Below are 21,739 nucleotides of genomic sequence, written 5' to 3'. Positions count from 1 at the left end.
AGCTGCTCTTCAATAAAAAAAAATTTAAATATCATATTCAGCTACTCCAGCCTTCTTCTCTGGGGTGATTTTTTACCACAGAGCAGATCGGAAATTACAGTGACTGGATCATCCTCTGTTCTTGTGGGTTCTGGAGTTTGTGATCTTTCATACAGAAATAATAATTCTGGGATTATGCTTTAATGGCTGTTGGAGGAATTTCCTTTGCTAAAGAGAAAAACTAGGAAGAGAGGCACACTACTGGTGTCCCAAATTGCAGGTTAAGACATTGTATGAAAACTTGTTTTAAATATTTCCACTCAAAGTTAGACCTATAATGTCTGGACTAGAAAGACACTTTGTTGTGTCTAGTGTAAATTATGAAGTGTCTGAATCTATTTTTGTGTGTGAGTGGGATGTGTACCCTAACATTTATACTTAGGCCATTACCACAAGGGAATGATTTATCAGACATTCTAGTATACTGCACTACTTTATGATCTGAAGTTCTGTTAGGTTGTCCTGAAATTTTTTATTGAGTTATGTATCAAGAAATTGTGTGGTACTTGCTGAATGTACATCAAATTTAATTACCGCCTGTAGACAGATTGGTGCAGCATTCAAATACCAGCTTGAAAGGTTATTGAAGCTACCCTTTCCCCTTATTGCCATCAAGTGCATTGTGTGGACAGAAGTAGTAATTCTATTTACTATTAGCTAATTGATAGCAATCATTGTTCGAGTTTCAGCATGGTTCATTAAACAACTATGATATACTGATAGAGTTTGACCATTTTTATGTTGTCTGGACAGCTGTATCTAGAGTATCACCTTAAGCCAACATGGGATTGGCTTCTGACTGTCATGGACTCGACAGAGGCTCAGCTGCGGTTTGGAGCCTCGCTGACCCACTCGTCAGATCCAACCCACCCTGCTCACCCTCTGCACCAGGCCGCCGGATTGGGTCTGGGTGTGGCTGGTGGACTGAGTGGGTTGCTGGGCTCGGCTGCTCTCTCGCTCTCTGTCTTGGGTGGCGGGAACAGTAACACTAGTGGTGGAGGCAGTGGCGTGCCTGCCAATACTTCAGGTGGTTCTGGTGTGGCTCGATCAGGCACCAGCAGTGGAAGTCATCGAGCAGTGTCTTCCACAACTGCAACGACGAACACCAATACGAGGATTGTTGGATTTGCGACAAACGGAGCTGTAGATACGCCTAGGACTACTCGAGAAAGAGAAGGTATGCACGAGTTAATTATTTATTTTCTTATTTAACCCTCGAGTGGGTGTGCATTTGGATGTCTCCTCGGGGGCTTTTACACCTCAACCCTGTTTTGGTGTTTAAAGAAATCAGTTTTGAATAAAGGCAACTCACTGTACTATAACATTCTTAGTATATTGGAAGAGTAAAAAAGATACAAAGGATACAAACATCGCAGAACTTTCAAACAGATGTATGAGAAATTGGTAAGAACGCTTGTAATAGTGGTCTTAATACATTGAAGCATTAAGAAGTTAAAAACACACAAAATTCAGTAATACGAGGGAGGATCAAATATAAATGGGATTTTATTTTTTATTTAAATTAATTTATTGTAAACACAAGGCAATTATATTTTTTTTCACATAGTTTCTTGCTATGGAAACGCATTTGTCCCAGTGTACGGACAGCTTTTTGATGCTCGTCGTAAAAAGAACGGTCGTGTCACAAGCCGTTGCACACAAAGTCTTCCACACTCTCGTCATCTTCAAATCATTGCCCTCCTAGAGCTTGTTTAAGCGGTCCGATAAGGGCGATAAGTTAAAATTATAAAATCCTTTTAATCACAACCACCTACTCAATACATTATATTACTCATTGAATTATAAAACAATCATGAGGTGTCTTAAATAAAGGAACATGTTTCGTTCGACATAGCGAACATCATCAGCCTTAATTTACAAGGATTAGGTCAGGGCCCTGAACTGAATGATAAAAATTGTTAAAAAAGTGACAATACCATAATAAAAAGTAAAATGATAACATTAAACATGAAATTATAACGATATGTACAGATTAACAGCAAGAATGCAGAGGAATACTTTGAATGATGGTAGTCTATAGAGTTAAAACAAACATGAGGTTGTAAAAGTAAAAAGATACAGATGTAGTAGATCCCAAATTATAAGTCAATGTGTGAAGCGTGGACCAATCGCCGACCATGGAGCTCCTAACTGAGATTTCAGATTTCTAACTCCAATTGCGCCATAATCTGCTCCATTCAATCTGGTTTGCTGGAACTCTCCCTACTTTCAAGTTATAGTTACTTAACGAGTCCACATTGGTGTCCTACGTTGTATAAGTTTAATTCTACTGCTAGCGTGTAAATACGGACTGGTTCAACCTGTTTTTCCTTCTGGCATTGTGTTGGCTCTCCTACAGAATTCCTAACTACTGAAGTTTACGTCATTTCAACCTTAGCTTCGTCGCTTTGCGCCTTTTGACTGACTCAGCTTGGCTCGCGCTGTTCAGTAGACTCTATTTTAACTTTTGGTTTGCTCAGTTAGGAGCTCCATGGTCGGCGATTGGTCCACGCTTCACACATTGACTTATAATTTGGGATCTACTACATCTGTATCTTTTTACTTTTACAACCTCATGTTTGTTTTAACTCTATAGACTACCATCATTCAAAGTATTCCTCTGCATTCTTGCTGTTAATCTGTACATATCGTTATAATTTCATGTTTAATGTTATCATTTTACTTTTTATTATGGTATTGTCACTTTTTTAACAATTTTTATCATTCAGTTCAGGGCCCTGACCTAATCCTTGTAAATTAAGGCTGATGATGTTCGCTATGTCGAACGAAACATGTTCCTTTATTTAAGACACCTCATGATTGTTTTATAATTCAATGAGTAATATAATGTATTGAGTAGGTGGTTGTGATTAAAAGGATTTTATAATTTTAATATATTGTCCTCAATACGGTTCCATTATGAGATTAATTACATGTAAGGGCGATAAGTCCGGGCTGTAAGGAAGATGATTAAGTGTAGTCCAGTGCATTTCCTGTAGCTTGGAGACAGAGCTGCAGTATGAGGCCGTGCATTATTGTGGAGGAGGATGACCTGTCGAATTGGTTGGTCTTGTCTTCCGCAGCGATATGCAACCCTTGCCTTGTTCAGCAGTTCACAGTGGTAAGCAGCTTTTATTGTGCGTCGCTCATGCAAAAATTGTCAGCAAAATTCCTCGCCGATCAAAAAAACCAGTTGCAAGAACCTTGCCATCTGACAGTCGAGTCGTGGCTTTCACTGGTGCTGCCTCTCCTTTCCTCTGCCACTCCTTACTGGCTTGTTTGGATTCGGGAGTGTAGTGGTGGACCCTTGTTTCGTCGCAGGTGACGATCTGACTCAAAAATGCATCACCTTCTTCTGCAAACCTTGCTGTAAGCCTTTGACAGACCTCCAAACATCTCAACTTCAGATTTTAGATCAAAAGGCAAGGGTCCCACCTGGAACACACTTTACAGAACTGTTGGTTGTTTGTGACGATTGCTTGACGCTCCCATAACTGATTCAGACTTGTTCTGCAATTTCTGATATTGTCGCCCCTCAGTCGTCGTCAATACTGTCTTCAACCGCACAAATCCTTTCATCCGTAATGCTGGTCTGAGGACGACGATCGTGTTGCTGATTTTCCACGTTCTCGTTCTTCCTTGAACATTTAATGCCGGGCAAACACGCGTCCTCGACAATGTTTGATCACCAAACTGTGCAGTCTTCTGGCAAATTTCTACTGCTGTAACTCCTTCAAGAGCAAGAAATTTTATAATTATGTGTTGCGCAGTGGAGAGGTGCACCTGTTGCTCCGATATCGTGAGCGTTACTGATGAAACTGCATGAAATATCTAATAGCATGCTCTCTCCACCCCTAACGGTCCCGCCTAAACATAGTAGAAGTACTGGGTCAGTCCTACCAACTTTTGATGTTCAGGAACAAAAATTCTGTTTTTATTTGATCGACCTTCGCAAGAAGAGGTCTACTAAGTATCTTGGTCTTTGTAACGTGACTAAGGTTCAGAAGTTGAAGACCTATAAAAATACCCAAGAAGGGACCTAAAAGCTGACAAAAAGGGCGTAAAAATGCGATCCAAATTAATTCATAGTTTTAGGTTTAATCGCATAATTAACTCGTTGTGGACCGTGGACGGCGTAAGACGTTTAAACTTGCTCCTATGCTGAGGGCCGCGGACGGCGTAAGACGTTTAATGTTCCGCGCGAATCAATGCTGTTTATATTAGTCATCTATGCAGTCTTACACGTTAGTCAGCGTTACTGGTTGTAGCAGGAAGTTGGTTTACCTTTTTGAGATAACCCTGGCGTTGAGTGGGCTCATGTTATCTTAGCTGTTTTAGCGGGAATATCTCAGCACTTCCTCGCGCGTCAAGTCGGTACTTGAGATTTCAATGCAGTGCGTGTCATTCTTACCGAGTGTAGTATAATGGCTTATAAAACAAAGTTTCTTACGGAAGATAAATTATTAGATATTGTTCACAATGATTATTCTAGTGATGAACTTATTCCTCAAATAGATTCAGATAGTGAAAGTGAGAGTGACTAGGAAGTTCCGATTCCCGAATTCGATAGGCCTATAGAGGAAGGTGAAGTGCCTGATACATATCATCCTAGTTATTGTCCACCTGTTCCACTATTTACAGAAAATTCAGTTATAAATGTTCAAATAGAAAATAAGCAGGATATTTTGAGTTACGTGAGTATTTTCATGAATGACGAATTTTATCAGTATGTGTATGAGCAGACCAATCTATACGCGAGTCAAGTAATAAGTACGGCGCCCCGGCCTTTCACAAAGAATTCGATCATTCAGTCGTGGAAACCGATTAGTCCAAAATCCTGATATAAAAATATACTGGACTGAAGACCCTTTTTTTATACTCCGATATTTTCTAAAACAATGTTCCGAATAGCTTCCTTCATATTCTTTCATTTCTTCACTTCAGTGACAGTAATCATTATGCTGAAAATACAGATAGGCTGTATAAAATTAGATGTATTTTGAAACCTGTGACACCAGATATCACACCCTAAATATTTACTAGAGGCATGCATGAAGTATCATTTTTCTAACCTTCATAGTTTAGGAGTATTTGTAAATGTTATTAAGTGATGCATGTCAAGAGGGCCGGGCATGAAAATGGCTGGTCCAGGCATTCAAGTGTCCCGCTCAGAAGCAGATACTGAACGTGTTAATTATGAAATATAATGTTTAAAATTGCAAAAAATTTTGGTGGTATGCAATGTACAGTGCTTAAATATGATTGAAATAAGTTTTCTTTCAGACAGTATATATTTTTGGATTAACATAATTTAACAAAAGGAATTCCGTATTTGTTAAAAAGAAAGTACTTTCAGAATTTAGAATGAAATATTTTACCACCCAGAATGAATTAATTGAACCAGCAATGGACATCCTGGAGAAAGAAATTGAAATGAGTATAACTAGAATCATGTCTTGGCTATGCAGTATATCAAAATTGCCATTTCTAAGGTCTTACATGTAAAGGATCTTAGGTTTTCAGGCGGTACGTTGTGAAACATCTAGAAACATCAGCGTATGTTTAGGGTTCATACTTGAAGCAAGTAAGATTTTCCTCTTCAAATCCCCTTGCATAAAAATTTTCTCCTTTCAACATTTCACTTATCTTGCACATAATTTGATACCTCTGGGCTTTTTGAAGAATTATTTTCTTTTTTTCATTTCATTTTCTCTCTCTTCAGATATGTATTTACTAGAGAAAAAATGTTTAAGAGGTGATGGATGAACTATGATGATTCAAATTAAGAATGGGCAGAAAAAATGTAGGCGAAAGAAGATGAATATGGAAAAAAAAGCCATTAAGACCTTAAAAAGGCTAAAAAGGACCAAAAAGAAAAAAACACCAAAAAGGACAGATAAAACCCACCAATTTCAGGCCCAAAATGATCTTGTCTTCGGACACACAAGAAAAAAGGATTCTTCCTGAAATCCGAGCCTTGCATATGATGCATGTTGCTTGCTTGCTGAAAATAGTTCTTGCTGATTGTTTCGTTAAACACCTAAGGAGAAAAGTCCCATTCAAGATCATTACTAAGATAACCCGTCAAAAATTTATATATTAACCTGTGTAATATTTTTTGGTTACAGTAAGAACCCTTCCACAGATTCATCTGTCATTACAAGTGATTTAGTGCATGATATTTTTTCCCATATGGATATTTATACACTCCAGTATTTATATTTAATAGGATCGGTAATGTACAAGATGTACTGTACCCATATTAACATGCATCTGTGATTTATACATAGACAGCAACAGATGAGAGTAAAATTCAGGCCAGAGAGGTGAAGTTCCTGAGGAGTATGATAGGGAAGACAAGGAGAAACAGAGTTAGAAATGTTGAGGTCGAAAAAGAAATGGGGGGTAGAAAAATTGAATGGTAGGATGGAGAAGTATAAATTGAGATGGTTTTGACATGTCATGAGGATGGAGGAGGGAAGGATACCGAAACAAGTGTTGGAGGCATTTCTTACTCTGTCTCTCCTCGTGTTCCCTACCATACTGTCCAGTTGCTGTCAGGAACTCAAACTCGATATCAAAATTTAGGACTTCATGTAGAGATTACCTGTTGAATACCGCTAATTGTTTCATGTGATTGGTGACGTGTGATAGTGATTGGTAGGCTAGTGACTTAACCATTAGGTTGTTTTTTTTTTTTTTAAGACTGCATGCACTTCATATTACCGTATAAAGCAATGTATCAAAGGTTCAAGAATTTAAAATTTCACTCTGACTAGTTCTTCTTTTATATAATGTAAAATATGTCAAATTTTTCTTTTCCCTGATTGGTCTCAATGCAATACACATCTATATATTTCTTTTTACTCTGCTTCACAGTGATTATAAATCACCTTGTAAAAAACAGAAATCTTCAAAACAAATCCAACCACAAGTCACTAACACTTGGACACATCAATCAGCATCTGCAGGAGCTTGTTCAGGCCGTGGCAGTTCCTTTTAGTCAATATAATGGAATACGACTTGAAAATCTGTTCTGTGATGTAAGATAGCAGTGGTTAAGTGAATAAGAAATGCATGATAGTGTAGAAGTGATGAAAATTAAATTTATCGCACTGATGTATACTTATGTGCGTGTTATCCAGCGTGATAATTTTTGAAGTCATTGAATAGAGACAGTCAAAATTTTTATCCATAGACCATCAACACTACGCCGCCATCTTGACATTCCATAGATATCATTAGACTGGATTACCAGAATACAAGCGACATATCCATGGACGAGTGCGACATCTGCAGGAAATTCATAAACTCAGACGAGAACTCTGCAATGCGAATTATGCGAAAGATGGCAGCACTTCGAATGCAACGGAATTACAAGGGGAGAATTCGATATCCTCAAAAGGAGGAACTGTAAACTCACTTGGCTATGTTCCGGATGCAGAGCGAAAAGGTTGAAGTGTTCAGATGTGGAAGATCATCTGCTGGAAAAGCTTAATACATTTACGGAGACAGTTTTAAGTGAAATTAAAAACAACCGTGATGGCCCTAATAAGGGATGAGATAAAATCAACACTATGCCAAAAATTTTCAATCTATGTTAAGCGCCCGAATGAGAAGGCTCCCAGTCCCCCAATTGGTCCTAACAGTCCTAAAACCGGAAACGTTTATCTGGGGAAACCCAAAAGGCAGAAAACAACTCTCATATGAAAACTGATGCCACCATGGTATCGCAGCAAGTCCAAAAGAGAACGCTCAAGGAGAAAGACCGGGTTTCAGTACAGAAGAGTAAAGGACAGGTAGAGACAGACTCTAAGATGACAAATACAAACACAGAACCTATGACTGTAGATATACCAATCGTTACTCAACACGAAGTGGCTACTTTCGGGGAAGAAGGAGAATGGGAAGTACAGGAAAGGAGGAGGAGGAAGTCCAAGGGAGCGCACACTTGCAAATAGCAAATTCCGAGCTCCAGATAGGAAGGCGTGGCTTTATGTAGGCCGCATACATCGATCCGTCGATAAAGATACTTTGGTTGAATATCTAAAGGAAAATGGAATTGAAGGGAAGATAGAATGTGAAGAGCTGACCACAGCGGGGGAGAATAAAGTATTCTAAGTGGGTGCCCCTTTTGAAGCCAAAGGCATGGTGGAACTTCCACAATTTTGGCCGAGAGGGATCGTTGTCCGACGATATCTTTTTCGGAGATACTAGAATTCAAAGATCCGATCCTCGGGAGGAAACTATGACCGAGAATATCAGAACAATGACATGGAATATAGAAGGTGCAGTGAATGCTCTAAGCATGTCCCCAATTGATGAACTCAAAGACTCTGACATTGTAATGCTAACGGAGACCTTTCTCACAAAGGACTGGAAATTTGAAGGTTTCTACAACATCCATGTTCTAGCTCTGCAGTGACTAAAAGGTAGGCCATACGGTGGAATCACCTGCCTCCTGAAGCCAAGATTTCACCCGTTTGCTGTGGAATACAAGACACCTGAGATGCTAGTGGTTAAAACAAGTTTGTATTGGATCATATGTGTGTACTTCCAGCAGTGGTATAGAGAAGAAGATATAACAGATATCATTAGCATTGGTCTCAACAAGGTGGGACAACAGGAACTGGTTATACTCACCGGAGACTTTAATTGCAGAGTCAATATTGACAATTCTAAGTCAGAGGCAGTCCTCGGATTCCTTCAAGGAGAAGGTCTTAGCCTGATCAACTCTTACACAGAGAAGACATACATCTGTCATAACGGGTGTAGCACGATTGATTTAGTATTCTCAAATATGAAGAAAGTGACAAACGTAGTTCAAAGAATACAGAAGAATGTCGTCAGGAAGCATCTGCCTGTATTGACAAACTTTATTGTACAGCAAAGCATTCCTACCACATCTCATACCATAAAACGGACCAGAGCACTGGATGTACAAATGATCGAGGAATCCACCCCTTTGATCACAGAACCAATACAGCTCATATAGCATGGACACAGAGACACCGCTCTACAGGAACTAGAAGACATCATACTCAGTGCAGCGACAGTAGCACCGGCATTTAAGAGGAAAGCCAAGCCCTGGTTCAACGCAGCCTGTTACCAGTCCAGGAAAACGATGATTCAATCGCTGCACGCAGCGTTAATGTCACCCTGTGAAGCCTCTCTGCGCAAATACTCCAGGAAAAGACAGAGCTATAAAACGCTGATCAGAGAAACAAAAAGGAAATATTTTGAGGAAACAGTAGAGAAGCTTGTAGAAGAAGCTAAGAAGAGCCCCTTTAAGGTCTTAAAGCCGAGGAATCCAACCTTCCTGAGAGACATTCCAATGGAGATCTGGCACGACCACTTCAGTAAAATGTTACAGTCTAAAGACACTAGACCTTGCAATGCTATTGTTGGCCAAGGAAATGTGAGAATCACTGAGTCATTCACTCAAGAAGAGATAGTAGAAATAATTGCAACACTGAAACCCAATAAAGCCTGTGGACATGATTTGATTTTTAGTGAGTACCTGCAGAGTTCAGCTCAAATATTAGCAAAGGCATGGACTGTGCTGTTTAAGGAATGTCTCCACCAGGGGAGAATTCCGGACAAGTTGAGGATTTCGAGGGTTAAAACTCTGTTCAAGGGTAGAGGGGACCCGAGTAATCCTGATTCCTACAGAGGTATAGCGCTAGAATGTACATTATATAAAGCCCTGGCGAAACTTCTGACCTTGAAACTGCGAGCCATAGTGGACAAGTATATCCCAGAAGAACAGTTCGGTTTTAGGAAATGTCGATCGACAATCCAAGCAGTAGAATGTCTACAGAACGACATAAATGAGGCCCTTCGACATCCAAAAGGGAAACTACACGTTATCTTTGTTGATTATACCAAGGCATTAGACACTATCAACAGAACGAAGCTAATGATGAAACTCGTACAACTTTCGAGGAACTATATTGAAGTGGACGACGCATTTATTACCTCTAATCCGATCGACCAGACAAAGGGAGTCTTACAAGGGGACCCACTTAGCCCCCTCCTATTCAACATTGCTACATCTGATGTGGTGCAGGCAACAAAAACAGAAGACGTAAAGGTATACCTGTACGTGGATGATACGGCCCTGGTTTCAACATCGATCACTTCGCTACAAAAAGCGTTCGATCACCTAGTGGACTGGGCGAATGACAACGATCTCCAACTTAACAGGCTGAAGACGGTGAAAATGACCTTCAAGAAAGGATGACTGCAAGCAGCAGAGGACGTAATATACTTGGGCCAGCAACCATTATGCAATCTGAACAGATTCAAATATTTGGGAATAACACTTCAGGCATAGGGGAGAACATTTTCTGCACATGTTAAAGATAGAGTGGCCGCATCTCTGATTACATAAATGATATCAGATATATTAGGAAGATTTCACTCTGAACAGCGATGGAACTATTTAAATTTAAGGTCATACCCGTAGCTACATATGGGTTCCAGTTAATCTGGGAATGCCTTACAAAAGCGAACTTGAAGGACATCGAAAATGTTAAGGCCACGTATATGAAGAGAGTCCTCGGCATCTCCAAATTTTCCCCATCGAGATTGATCTACGAGTTGTGCAGCAAAACGATGCTTTTGGAAGATCTCCGCCTACAGCTTGGACTGCCATCCACGCCAGCTTACGAAGAAATAGTCTCCGAACACCAGAGGAAAAAGAAAGACATCTGGATTGACGTCTACAGCACAGACACAATGATGACAAATGACTGGAAGGAAGCGAACTACGAGCTGAGGCACCGTGTGACAAGGTTCGCGATCCGCGGCTTTCACTTCAAAGTCAGTTGCACGGATCGATTCCATGAACTATGTAAAGACTGTAGGTGTTCCTTGTGTGGCAAGCTATGCGATCGATACCACGTGCAATTTTTGGGAGAACCGGCGTATGTCGCTTAAGAAATTCTGCTCGGAAGAGAGTTAATATTGTGCAGACTGAGAATTATTTAATGAAATTGTAATTTGTAATCATCTACTTACATACAGTATGTAAGATTCTCTATGGCCATTGGCTGCAATAAATGTATTGTTAATTATATTATTTTATAGTGTTAATGTACAGAATATTTAACTTTTAACTCGTGTACATAGATCACTTTTTATGGCCATACTTATATTTCCATTACTTTGTTGCATTGCTTATTTTTTCACTTTGTATCTTACTTTTCCTTTACAACTTTCTGTCTTTCTTTTTACCTTTATGCTCTGGATTTATTCTATTTTATTCAATTTTATTTGTTGGGCTTTGCTTTCTTTCTTCATTATAGTGTATGTTCTCCAAACCTTTAATTTTGAGGTTAGTTATCTTTGAGTTTATAATATAATAGTATACTGTATTTCTTTTATATATGTATTATGTGTAATTTACATGGTTAAATGTAAGAGAGGGCCACGAGCCCTAACTTCACCACTGCTAAAGTCAGATAAATAAATAAATTAAAATATCAAGTAAGCTGAAAGGAAAATCATTCAAAAAATCCTTGGCTGAAAACTTACAGATCGCACAAGATCACAGTAAAATACTCAAACATTGAAACAGATTCCCATAAACGACTATTGAAATTTTATGGACACATTATGAGGCTAGATGACAACAGTTTGGATCAAACAAGTCCAAACTAATCTCAATAACACCAACATCACTCCTACGGACATAAGATCTAAACTTGGAAAGTTGCTTCAGAAGATAAGCCCAGTAGATCTAGGAGGAAATGGACTGACGAACGTCGAACTGAACATGGCGACATGATGAAAGAATTCTGGAAGAACAAGAAAAATAACAAATCATAATTTGCTTTATGTGATCCTTCATGCGTCGAAACAAGCTAAATAAATAAATACTCCTCAGGAACTTCATCTCATTGATCTAAATTTTACTCTCATCCCTTACTGTCAGTGTCCAAGTCTCTGATGCATACGTAAATATATGGCTATATAGTACATCTTGTACATTATCTCTTTACATTTCATAGGAACTTACCTGCTCCACACCCAGTTCCGTACATTCTGGTAGATCGTATTTTCCACTTGTACCCTTCTGCTGGTCTTATCCAACTTTGCATCTTGCATTATTTCACTTCCTAAATATTTGAAGCATTCAACAACAAGGTTTTGTCCCCTGACACTAATGATTTCTTCTCTTGTCATCACCACATTTTTGCTCTTCTCCACACTGATTTTTATACCGTATTTCTCAGTATTGTCGTTTAAAGCCTCTAGTTGGATTTGCTCTTCTGTATTGTTGACTCCCCAGATCACTGTCTGCAAACAATATTTTCATATCCCCTCTATATGTTGCCTTTGTTTCTTGTATTAACCACTATTGAATGCTTTCACTAAATCAAGGAATACCATCACCAGATCATCTTCATAGTCCCACTGTTTTTCCATCAGTAATCTCATAGTAAATATAGAATCTCTTGTCGACCTGCCCTATTGAAAGCCTTACTGCTCTTCTTCTAAATTTAATGTTTTAGAATGTCTTAATTTGTTAGCAGGCTGATGATGGTCGAATGGGAACCAAAAGATGTTCTGGTGTTATAAAAAAAATGTCATTATTTATTACTGAGTCTTTTTTAGCAGTGTATTGAAAGGTGGAAAAATATGATTTTCTCTTAGGAGTCAATTATTTCTAAGTCGTCGAGGTTTGTTGTGTGTTCCATGATCCGTCAACTGGACCCTTCACCAGTACAATAAACGCCTGGGTGATGGTGAAGAAGATTAAAGGTTTTCATTTTAAGCAGCTAACCTCAGCTAATTCAGTAAGGTACACCATCCCATAGACTTTCTGTATCATCGTTGGTTTACAGTTTCGCTTCCTTGGTACTGTTGATAAGCTTCTCTATTTGTGAATACAGTAGAAGTCTGTTATAGTGAGAATTCATAACGGCAAAAAAATTACTCGCTATAGCGGATTGTCGTTATATCAGACTTTCCGTAAAAGTTGGGGGAAAACTCCATACACATTAAAATCGGCATGAAACAGTAATCAGTTTGTTCAAAACTTGCGTTTTCGCGGATAATATCCACACTACGCCTTACTCGTTTGTTGTTATTCGAAATCCGATACTTCGTGAAGGTTCGGGTTTAATTTCGTTCTGAAAAAAAATATAGTGTTGCTCCAGGGGCCTCTGTGGCAAACATTTCAGTTTTCTTTTTTCTTCTTCAAACAGTCACCTAACCTAACCGTATATGTATCGTGAAAACATATTTCAAGCGCGTGTAGAGAAATGATAACCTCGCTACAAATTTACATGGAAATAGTTTTTCCGAAATTTAACTAGACTCGAGAAAATATAAACTATCTTCTGAAGTCAGTGATGTACTCTGCCATATCTTCAGGTGTATCACATTCTTACTTAATTTCAGTTTATAACAAGAATTAAACAGTTGTTTACTTCAGCCTTTATTTCTAACGAGTTAACAAATGCTATCAGCCATTGCGAAAATGTGTTATCCTCCTTCATTGCGAATTTTCTTCTAGAGAACAGCAGTCAACAGGTATTACTAATCTACTCCGACATCGCCTTTCGAATGTCTACGAGAGAGCTCGAAAGTGTACATGGCGAGAAAACAATAAGGTTCGATGATCGATTGCATTTTGTGGCAAATGTTTCAGTTTTCTTATTGAACAGCGTCACCTAACCTAAATTAACCGCACTATAAGTATCACGAAAAGACATTCCAACCGCCAGTAGAGAAATTATAACATTTTATGTGGGAATAGCCTCTCCGAAATTTAACTAGACACGAGAGAACTAACCTCTGCCATGTCTTGAAGTGTATCTCATTCTTAGTTAACTTCAGTGTAGGGTATTAAAATTAAGCAATCTTTTACTTTGCTTTATTTCTAATGGGTTAACAACTACTTTCGACCACGTTATTTTTGTATTTGTTATGAAACATGTACTCTTCCATTTGTAATTTTCTTCACAGAATAGCAATCGACTGGTATTACTAATCAACTCCTCCAACATCGCATTCAAATGTCGAGGAGAAAGCTTGCAAGTGCACGTAGCGAAAAAACGATACCATTCCAAACACGACTGATCGCATTTTGTAGCAAACGTTTGTTTTCTTATTCAAACAGCATCGCCTAAACCTAACTTAACCGTACTATATGCATCATATTTCAAGCACCAATGGAGAGACGATGACCTTCTCGCTACAAATTTACATGATAATCACCTTTCCGAAATGTAACCAGACGTGAGAAAATATAGACTGACCTTGGAAATAAATGATGCACTTGGTCTTATCTTGAGGTGTATCCAATTCTTGTTTAATTGTAAACAATCGTTACTTCAGTCTTTATTTTTAACGAGTTAACAACTGCTATTGGATACGTTATTTATGCATTTATTACGAAAATATGTTCTCTTTCATTTTCTTTTTTCTTTACAGAACAGCAGTTGACGGGTATTACTAATCGATTCCGGCATCGCCTTCGAATGTTGACGAGAGAGCTCGCTAGTGGATATAGCAAGGAAACAATACCAAATATGATGGATCGCATGCCATATAATGGCTGGGTGCATTAATATTGGCAGTGGAAAAAATTAATCGCTCGTAAAAACGGATGCATTATAGTGATAGGGCTCTCGCTGTGACCGAAGGATAATGCTCAGTTTAACTCTTCCAGTGCCAAGATGCCAATGCATACACTTTCATTCCTGACACTATTAGTTAATTTTGTATGTTGTTCTTATCTTCTGAACTGTTCTGTAGTAACAAATCCTGCTACTAGACACAGTTCTCTCAAATGATTACTATTACTCTCCCAAAATTCATAAAATATCCAATCGTTGACAGATTACACTGTTGGTGTCTTTCTCTCCACATGTTCAATGTTTTTGGAAATTAGTTTATAAATTGGAAAGTAAACCTACATTAACAATATAAATTTGTATATGCGGTCCCACATAAGAGTTAAGATTAAATTTCTTCACTTGTTCACTTTGGATTTAGTATAAAATGTGCTAATTAATTTCAAATTATGTTTTCCTTGTTTCAAATAAAAATTAATACAGTAGAAGTCCGTTATAGCGAGAATTCATAACAGCAAAAAAATTACTCGCTATAATGGATTGTCGTTATATCCGATTTTTGTATAAAAGTCGGAAAACACCATGCACATTAAAATCGGTATGAAACGGCAGTCAGTTTGTTTGAAACTTGCATTTTCGCAGATGATATCCACACTACGGCTTACTTGTTTATTTTTCGAAATCTGATACTACTTGAAAGTGTATGTGTAATTTCATTCTGAAAAAAATATAGTACCGTATTTCTCCAAATCCATGATGCACCCCACTTTTTCCTTCAAAAAATTTAAATCAGGCTCATAAAGTACTTCGTAAAATCATATGAATGCCTTTGTTGTACAGTATGCCTACGCATTTTTAGACTATTTTTAGATGCCGAACATTAACTTTCGTCATGCCGGGTTTTTTTTGGTTTTTTTTTTCTTTGCGGCTGCGCAATTATTATTTCTTTCCGCGGGTTTAAGGACCATTAACTTAAAATTGGCATCAAAATACCGAAGCGAACCCGTTGAAAATTTGACAGCAATACCTATTCCATGCGTCTCTACGACGATCCATCAGAAAATTATTCTTGCTGTCTATAAACCTGTTACTTTTACTCAGTGTCAGATATAACCGGCTACTGCTACACGCACGTCTTGCTTGCCGGGTTCGGCCAAATTCAGCGGCTAGCGATGTATGGGCCTAATCACGGACGTTGAAAGTCAACAAACGAGTTTATTGCACCACGGTATGGCCAACCGCCCTTGCGTTTTTCGTGCACATACCTCACAATTTCATCTTCAACTTCTTTAAAGCGTCCTTGTTGCAGATCACTGAATGCATTTTTTGTACAGTACGGTACGCAGTTTTTAGCTATTTGTCTTCACACTAACGCCAAATATTGGCTTTAGTTAGGCCTATGCCGTATTTTCTTGCAGCTGCACAATTATTCTACATTTCCGAGTGTTTAATAACCATTAACCTGGCATCATAATATCGACTAGAACCCATTGAAAATTTGCCGGCAATACCTTTTCCACATCTTTACAATACGACAATCCATCACGAAAATATTCCTGCTGTCTATAAAACTTAATTTACTAAGCATCAAGTACAATAGACGCGTCACAACTCTGCCACTGAGTAACTATGGCCTTTCTAAGAATTCAAAGGCTCGCAGGTTTTGATGCCATTCTGCAGATTTGAGAAACGTTTTTGTAGAAGTTAATAGAACACCATACTCTCTTCACTATTTCCTGAGAACCAGTGACGTTACACACAGGTACTGTACAACCGGTTGTCGCGGCTAGTGATCTTAACTATAGTAAAGAGGCGGTTGTTTACTGTCAACGAGTTTTGTGCGCGTGTGAAAAGAAGCAGCGTGGTACCGCGGTAGTTGCCAGTGGTATCCATTAATTTACTGTCATGCTGCGAATGCAAGACAACCCTCAAGTTTTCGCATGAGATTCTGAGGAAAAAATGCCTTGTAATCAGAGAAATATGGTATCACTCCAGATATTTCTGTAAGAAGATGTACAATATTATAGGGAAGGATCCACCTTTCAATACTCCGTAGTAAGTTGAACTAAAAAGTAGTTACAACCTGTTTATTGGGACCGGTTTCAACACATTTCAAGTGTCATCATCAGCCAATTACCGAAGATCTTAAAACAACTAATATATTGAACACAGGCAAAATATTAACATTGTATCATATCGTAGCAATTCAGTTAATGTTCAAAACACAATAATCACAGTCAAGAGAGTAAACAGAACATCACTATCTTGCGCCGAAAACAAATATAGTTGAAGTCCATAAGCAGATCAAGTATGCACTTATGTAAAGTCGTTGCTAGGCAGGTCTTGTAGGCATTTGTTTCTCGGGCCGAAGAGTAAAAGGTGACGTGAATGAAGTCTTAGGAAAACAGTGTAGGATTTAATTTCGTCAAATTCAAAGTGGATATATAGGTTTTAAAATAATTTAAAACGTTAAAAAAGAATAAAGCCAAATAAAAATTTATTAAAAAATAGGAAGAAATAATGAAAGAAATACGAGGTTCAACTCGAAACAACTTGCCGTAGTAATTGATAAAGAAATGATAAATAGAGAAAGGGGGTGGGGAACGTTTATTAGAGGGTGGTGATGGTGGTTATTGTTATTAGAGGAAATACAATTGGGCAACAATCCTTTATATAACACTAATTCGAGGAAAAAAGAGGAAGAGAACCGACACTTCGAAAAATGAAGATATCGGTTAAAGGAAGGCGAGGGCCACGAAGGGCGTGAAAATGAAAGACTTCCTAGCCCTCACAAACCTAATAGCATCGGGGTCGGAAAAGAACAAGAGTTGACCAAGGGAGGTCGGACAGGATAGATGAAAGTGAGGAGCCTGGCACAAGTAAGTGGAAGCAATGCCAGAACTCATCTAAGGGCCCCGTGGTCGCCAACCCACGCTCCGAAGTTCGGAGCCCCTGGGGGATGGAGGGTGGGAAGGAAAGAAAAATGGAAGGGATCCGATACTTCGAAAAATGAAGATATCAGCCAAAGGAAGACAAGGGCCACGAAGGGCATGAAAATGAAAGACTCCCTAGCCCTCGGAAACCTAATAGCGTCGGGGTCGGAAAGGAACAAGAGTTGACCAAGGGAGGTCGGACAGGATAGATGAAAGTGAGGTGCCTGGCACAAGTAAGTGGAAGCAATGCCAGGACTCGGCTAAGGGCCCCGTGGTCGCCAACCCACGCTCCGAAGTTCAGAGCCCCTTGGGTGGGGAGGGGGGAACTAAGGAGGATCAAGGGGGGTGTTGCGGAAGGGGGAAGTGGCATGAGAGGGTATTGTGTAAATTGTGAAAGATTGATTCCTTATTTGTTGACTTCAGGTTATTTAAAAAGAGATGAGAAAATCAAAAAGGGCATTGGGTTTCTCAGAAATATCATTCAGATTAAGATTTGTATTGAAAAACTGGTCAAGGTGTATAAAACAGTTTTCGGTGATGTCTAGGAGAGGGCCTTTATTTAGAGTGCTGAGAATTTCAATATCCTGGTTTATTGTAGTGAAAGCATGTTTTGTGTCATGTATATGTTGTCCCACTGCCGAAAATCTGTTGTGCTTTATTGCATTAACGTGTTCAAAGTACCTAATTTTGAAGTTGCGACCAGTTTGACCTATGTAAGAAGAATTACAGTTGTGGCACTTAAAACGGTATACGCCTGATTTTCAAGACACTTGTTCTATTTAAAGAGTGGGAGTTATGTAATAATTCAAGGTTTCTATTATTAGTTCGAAAAGAAATCATGGTATTGTGTTTTTTGAAGACATTAGCTATACTATAGGTATTTGTATTGAATGTGAATGTGGTGTAAGCTGCTGATTTGGGAATATCTTTTAAGAGTGTTGTGTTAGGGCGGTGTCTAAATTTGTTAATGATTTGTTCAATAAAATAAGAGTTATAACCGTTAAATTTGGCAATAGAGCGGATGATATTTAGTTCTTTATTTAAGTTTTCCTTTGATAGCGGAATTTTGAAGGCGCGGTTAACCATACTGTTGTATGAAGCACGTTTATGTGACTGTGGGTGAAAAGAGTCTTGTTTTATGGTATTAGCTGTATGTGTGGGTTTTCTATAAATCATATATGATAATGAGGAAGGTAATCTGTTTATTGTTATGTCTAGAAAATTAATTGATTTGTTTGATTCTGTTTCAAGAGTGAATTTAATATGTGGATCAATTTTATAAGGCTATTAAGAGTAGAAGCTGCATTGAAAACTCTATCATCCAGTATAACAAATGTGTCATCCACATATCTAGCCCAAAATAATACATGTTTAAAGTCGTCATTGTTATCAATGAAACTGTGTTCTAAAAAGTCTAGGTATATTTCTGCAAGGATCCCCGAGGCTGGAGAACCCATAGCCAAACCATCTTGTTGATAAATTATATTGTCGAAGATGAAGAAGTTGTTAGTAACTACTAATTTTAAGATGGTCATAAAATCATTAATTTCAAGTTTGCTTAAGCAACTATATGTATTTAAGTTATTTTCAATAATAGGAAATAATTTTTTGATATTAATACTGGGATACATATTGACAATATCGAAAGAGTGTAGAGAGTGGTGTGGTTGGATTTTAAAATTATTTAATTTCTCAACTAGTTCTATGGTGTTTTTTACAGACTTATTCGATAAAAATTTGTAATTATTCTTAAGAAATTTATGAATGAATTGTGCTAATTTGTAAAGTGGGCTGGGTCTGTAATTAATAATTGGTCGAATAGGGACGTCAGTCTTGTGAATTTTAGCGAGAGATTTAGCGGTTGGTAGGCCTGGATTCATGCTTAATAATTTTGTTTTTTCATGTTCAGTAAATAAGAAAGAAGAGTTTTTAAGGGTTTGTTTTAGGAGACGTTGAATTTGTTGGGTAGGATCTTTCTTTGTTAAAGAAAAGGAATTATTACTGAAGAAATTTTTGGTTTTCTCGATATAATCAACTTTATCCATTATTACTGTAGTGTTACTTTTGTCAGCTTTTGTGATAATGAGGTTCTGGTCTTTAATTTTCTTTTTAAGGTTAAGAATGTGGTTACGTTCAACGAAGGGAACAGTGTTGCTATTATCATTAGATGTGTAAATCTTATTAAGTTTTCTTTTTACATCAAGTCTAATTTCGTCCTGTAGTTCTAAAGGCATTTTTTTGATAGCTAATTCAGATTCAGTGATTGTATTAAAAACACTGTTATTTTTATTTAAGTTAGGCCAGTTATGTTTAGGGCCTTTTGATAGGATTAAGTTATCATTATCATCTAGGATTGTTTTGGATAAGTTTACAACAGGGGGGTGGAACTTACTAATTATATTGTCATGATTTTTTGGTTCATTAGGTAATTTAGTAAAAGGTTTCCTTGTCGTAGAGATATTTTTGAGATTATTAAGTTTTCTGTCTAGAGTTGATTGCTTTTTGGAAAGTGTGAAGAGTAATTTATCATCTATATGGGATTGAAATAAGTCCCATTGAGCACTTGATAGTAGGCGAGTTGCTTCGAGGTGAGATTCGTAAAGACGAATGTTTAGGAAAGATTTCTTCCTATAAAGGAATTTAATTTCATTGGTTAACCAAATCTTGTTAAGTTTCTTTTGTGTTCTTGAACAATCATAAGAATTGCGATGTCTAAAACTGGTAGGTTTTAGAAAATTGGGGGTTAAATTTTGCGCGATACACTGTTTGAGAAAATAAATATCTTTGCCTAGCTTAGCAATCTTGATTTTAAGGCCTAAGTAGTTATAGGCTTTAGATTTTGCTTGGTAAGCGTTATCATTTAAAGTTAAAAACTTCATGATTGTTCCGTATTGAATAGACAAATAAGAAGATGTACAATATTATAGGGAAGGATCCACCTTTCAATACTCTGTAGTAAGTTGAACTAAAAAGTAGTTACAACCTGTTTATTGGGACCGGTTTCAACACATTTCAAGTGTCATCATCAGCCAATTAGCGAAGATCTTAAAACAACTAATATATTGAACACAGGCGAAATATTAACATTGTATCATATCGTAGCAATTCAGTTAATGTTCAAAACACAATAATCACAGTCAAGAGAGTAAACAGAACATCACTATCTTGCGCCAAAAACAAATATAGTTGAAGTCCATAAGCAGATCAAGTATGCACTTATGTAAAGTCGTTGCTAGGCAGGTCTTGTAGGCATTTGTTTCTCCGGCCGAAGAGTAAAAGGTGACGTGAATGAAGTCTTAGGAAAACAGTGTAGGATTTAATTTCGTCAAATTCAAAGTGGATATATAGGTTTTAAAATAATTTAAAACGTTAAAAAAGAATAAAGCCAAATAAAAATTTATTAAAAAATAGGAAGAAATAATGAAAGAAATACGAGGTTCAACTCGAAACAACTTGCCGTAGTAATTGATAAAGAAATGATAAATAGAGAAAGGGGGTGGGGAACGTTTATTAGAGGGTGGTGATGGTGGTTATTGTTATTAGAGGAAATACAATTGGGCAACAATCCTTTATATAACACTAATTCGAGGAAAAAAGAGAGAGAGAACCGACACTTCGAAAAATGAAGATATCGGTTAAAGGAAGACAAGGGCCACGAAGGGCGTGAAAATGAAAGACTCCCTAGCCCTCGCAAACCTAACAGCATCGGGGTCGGAAAAGAACAAGAGTTGACCAAGGGAGGTCGGACAGGATAGATGAAAGTGAGGAGCCTGGCACAAGTAAGTGGAAGCAATGCCAGGACTCAGCTAAGGGCCCCGTGGTCGCCAACCCACGCTCCGAAGTTCAGAGCCCCTGGGGGATGGAGGGTGGGAAGGAAAGAAAAATGGAAGTGGGTAGGGTCTGACACATCCCACTCTGAAGAGTCTAGTGTCAGACTTAAGACGAAACGCTGGTTAATAGAGCAAACGTCGGAAAAGCCATCCATCTAATTTTTGATCTGATTTTTGATATGCTCTATTGGTGGAAAAGAATCTAATTCCCTCCATGGGAACTTAGAATTTCCATTTGGAATTGCTAGGCGGGCATTGATTCCATTGTGGAGTTTTATCTCCCGTATGCAGTTATCAGACTGTGCTTCATAAATAAGCTTCTGATAAGTTCACCTGCATACACCCCAGC

General features: G+C 38.1%; 1 protein-coding gene across 4 annotated transcripts in view; it reads left to right on the top strand.

Moving 5' to 3' along the window:
- hyd (E3 ubiquitin-protein ligase hyd) overlaps positions 1 to 21,739 on the top strand; it is a 544,651-nt gene that overhangs the window by 388,954 nt on the left and 133,958 nt on the right. For all 4 annotated transcript variants that reach the window (XM_067158035.2, XM_067158036.2, XM_067158034.2 and 1 more), the window contains exon 31: positions 793 to 1,216. In XM_067158035.2, the coding sequence (XP_067014136.2) occupies positions 793 to 1,216 (424 nt within the window). The remainder of the gene's footprint in view (positions 1 to 792; positions 1,217 to 21,739) is intronic.

The sequence above is a fragment of the Anabrus simplex genome, chromosome 14, assembly GCF_040414725.1.
Source record: "Anabrus simplex isolate iqAnaSimp1 chromosome 14, ASM4041472v1, whole genome shotgun sequence".
In the NCBI taxonomy this organism is placed as follows: domain Eukaryota; kingdom Metazoa; phylum Arthropoda; class Insecta; order Orthoptera; family Tettigoniidae; genus Anabrus; species Anabrus simplex.
Note: the sequence above shows the minus strand (reverse complement) of the source record. Positions and strands in the feature narration are given on the sequence as shown.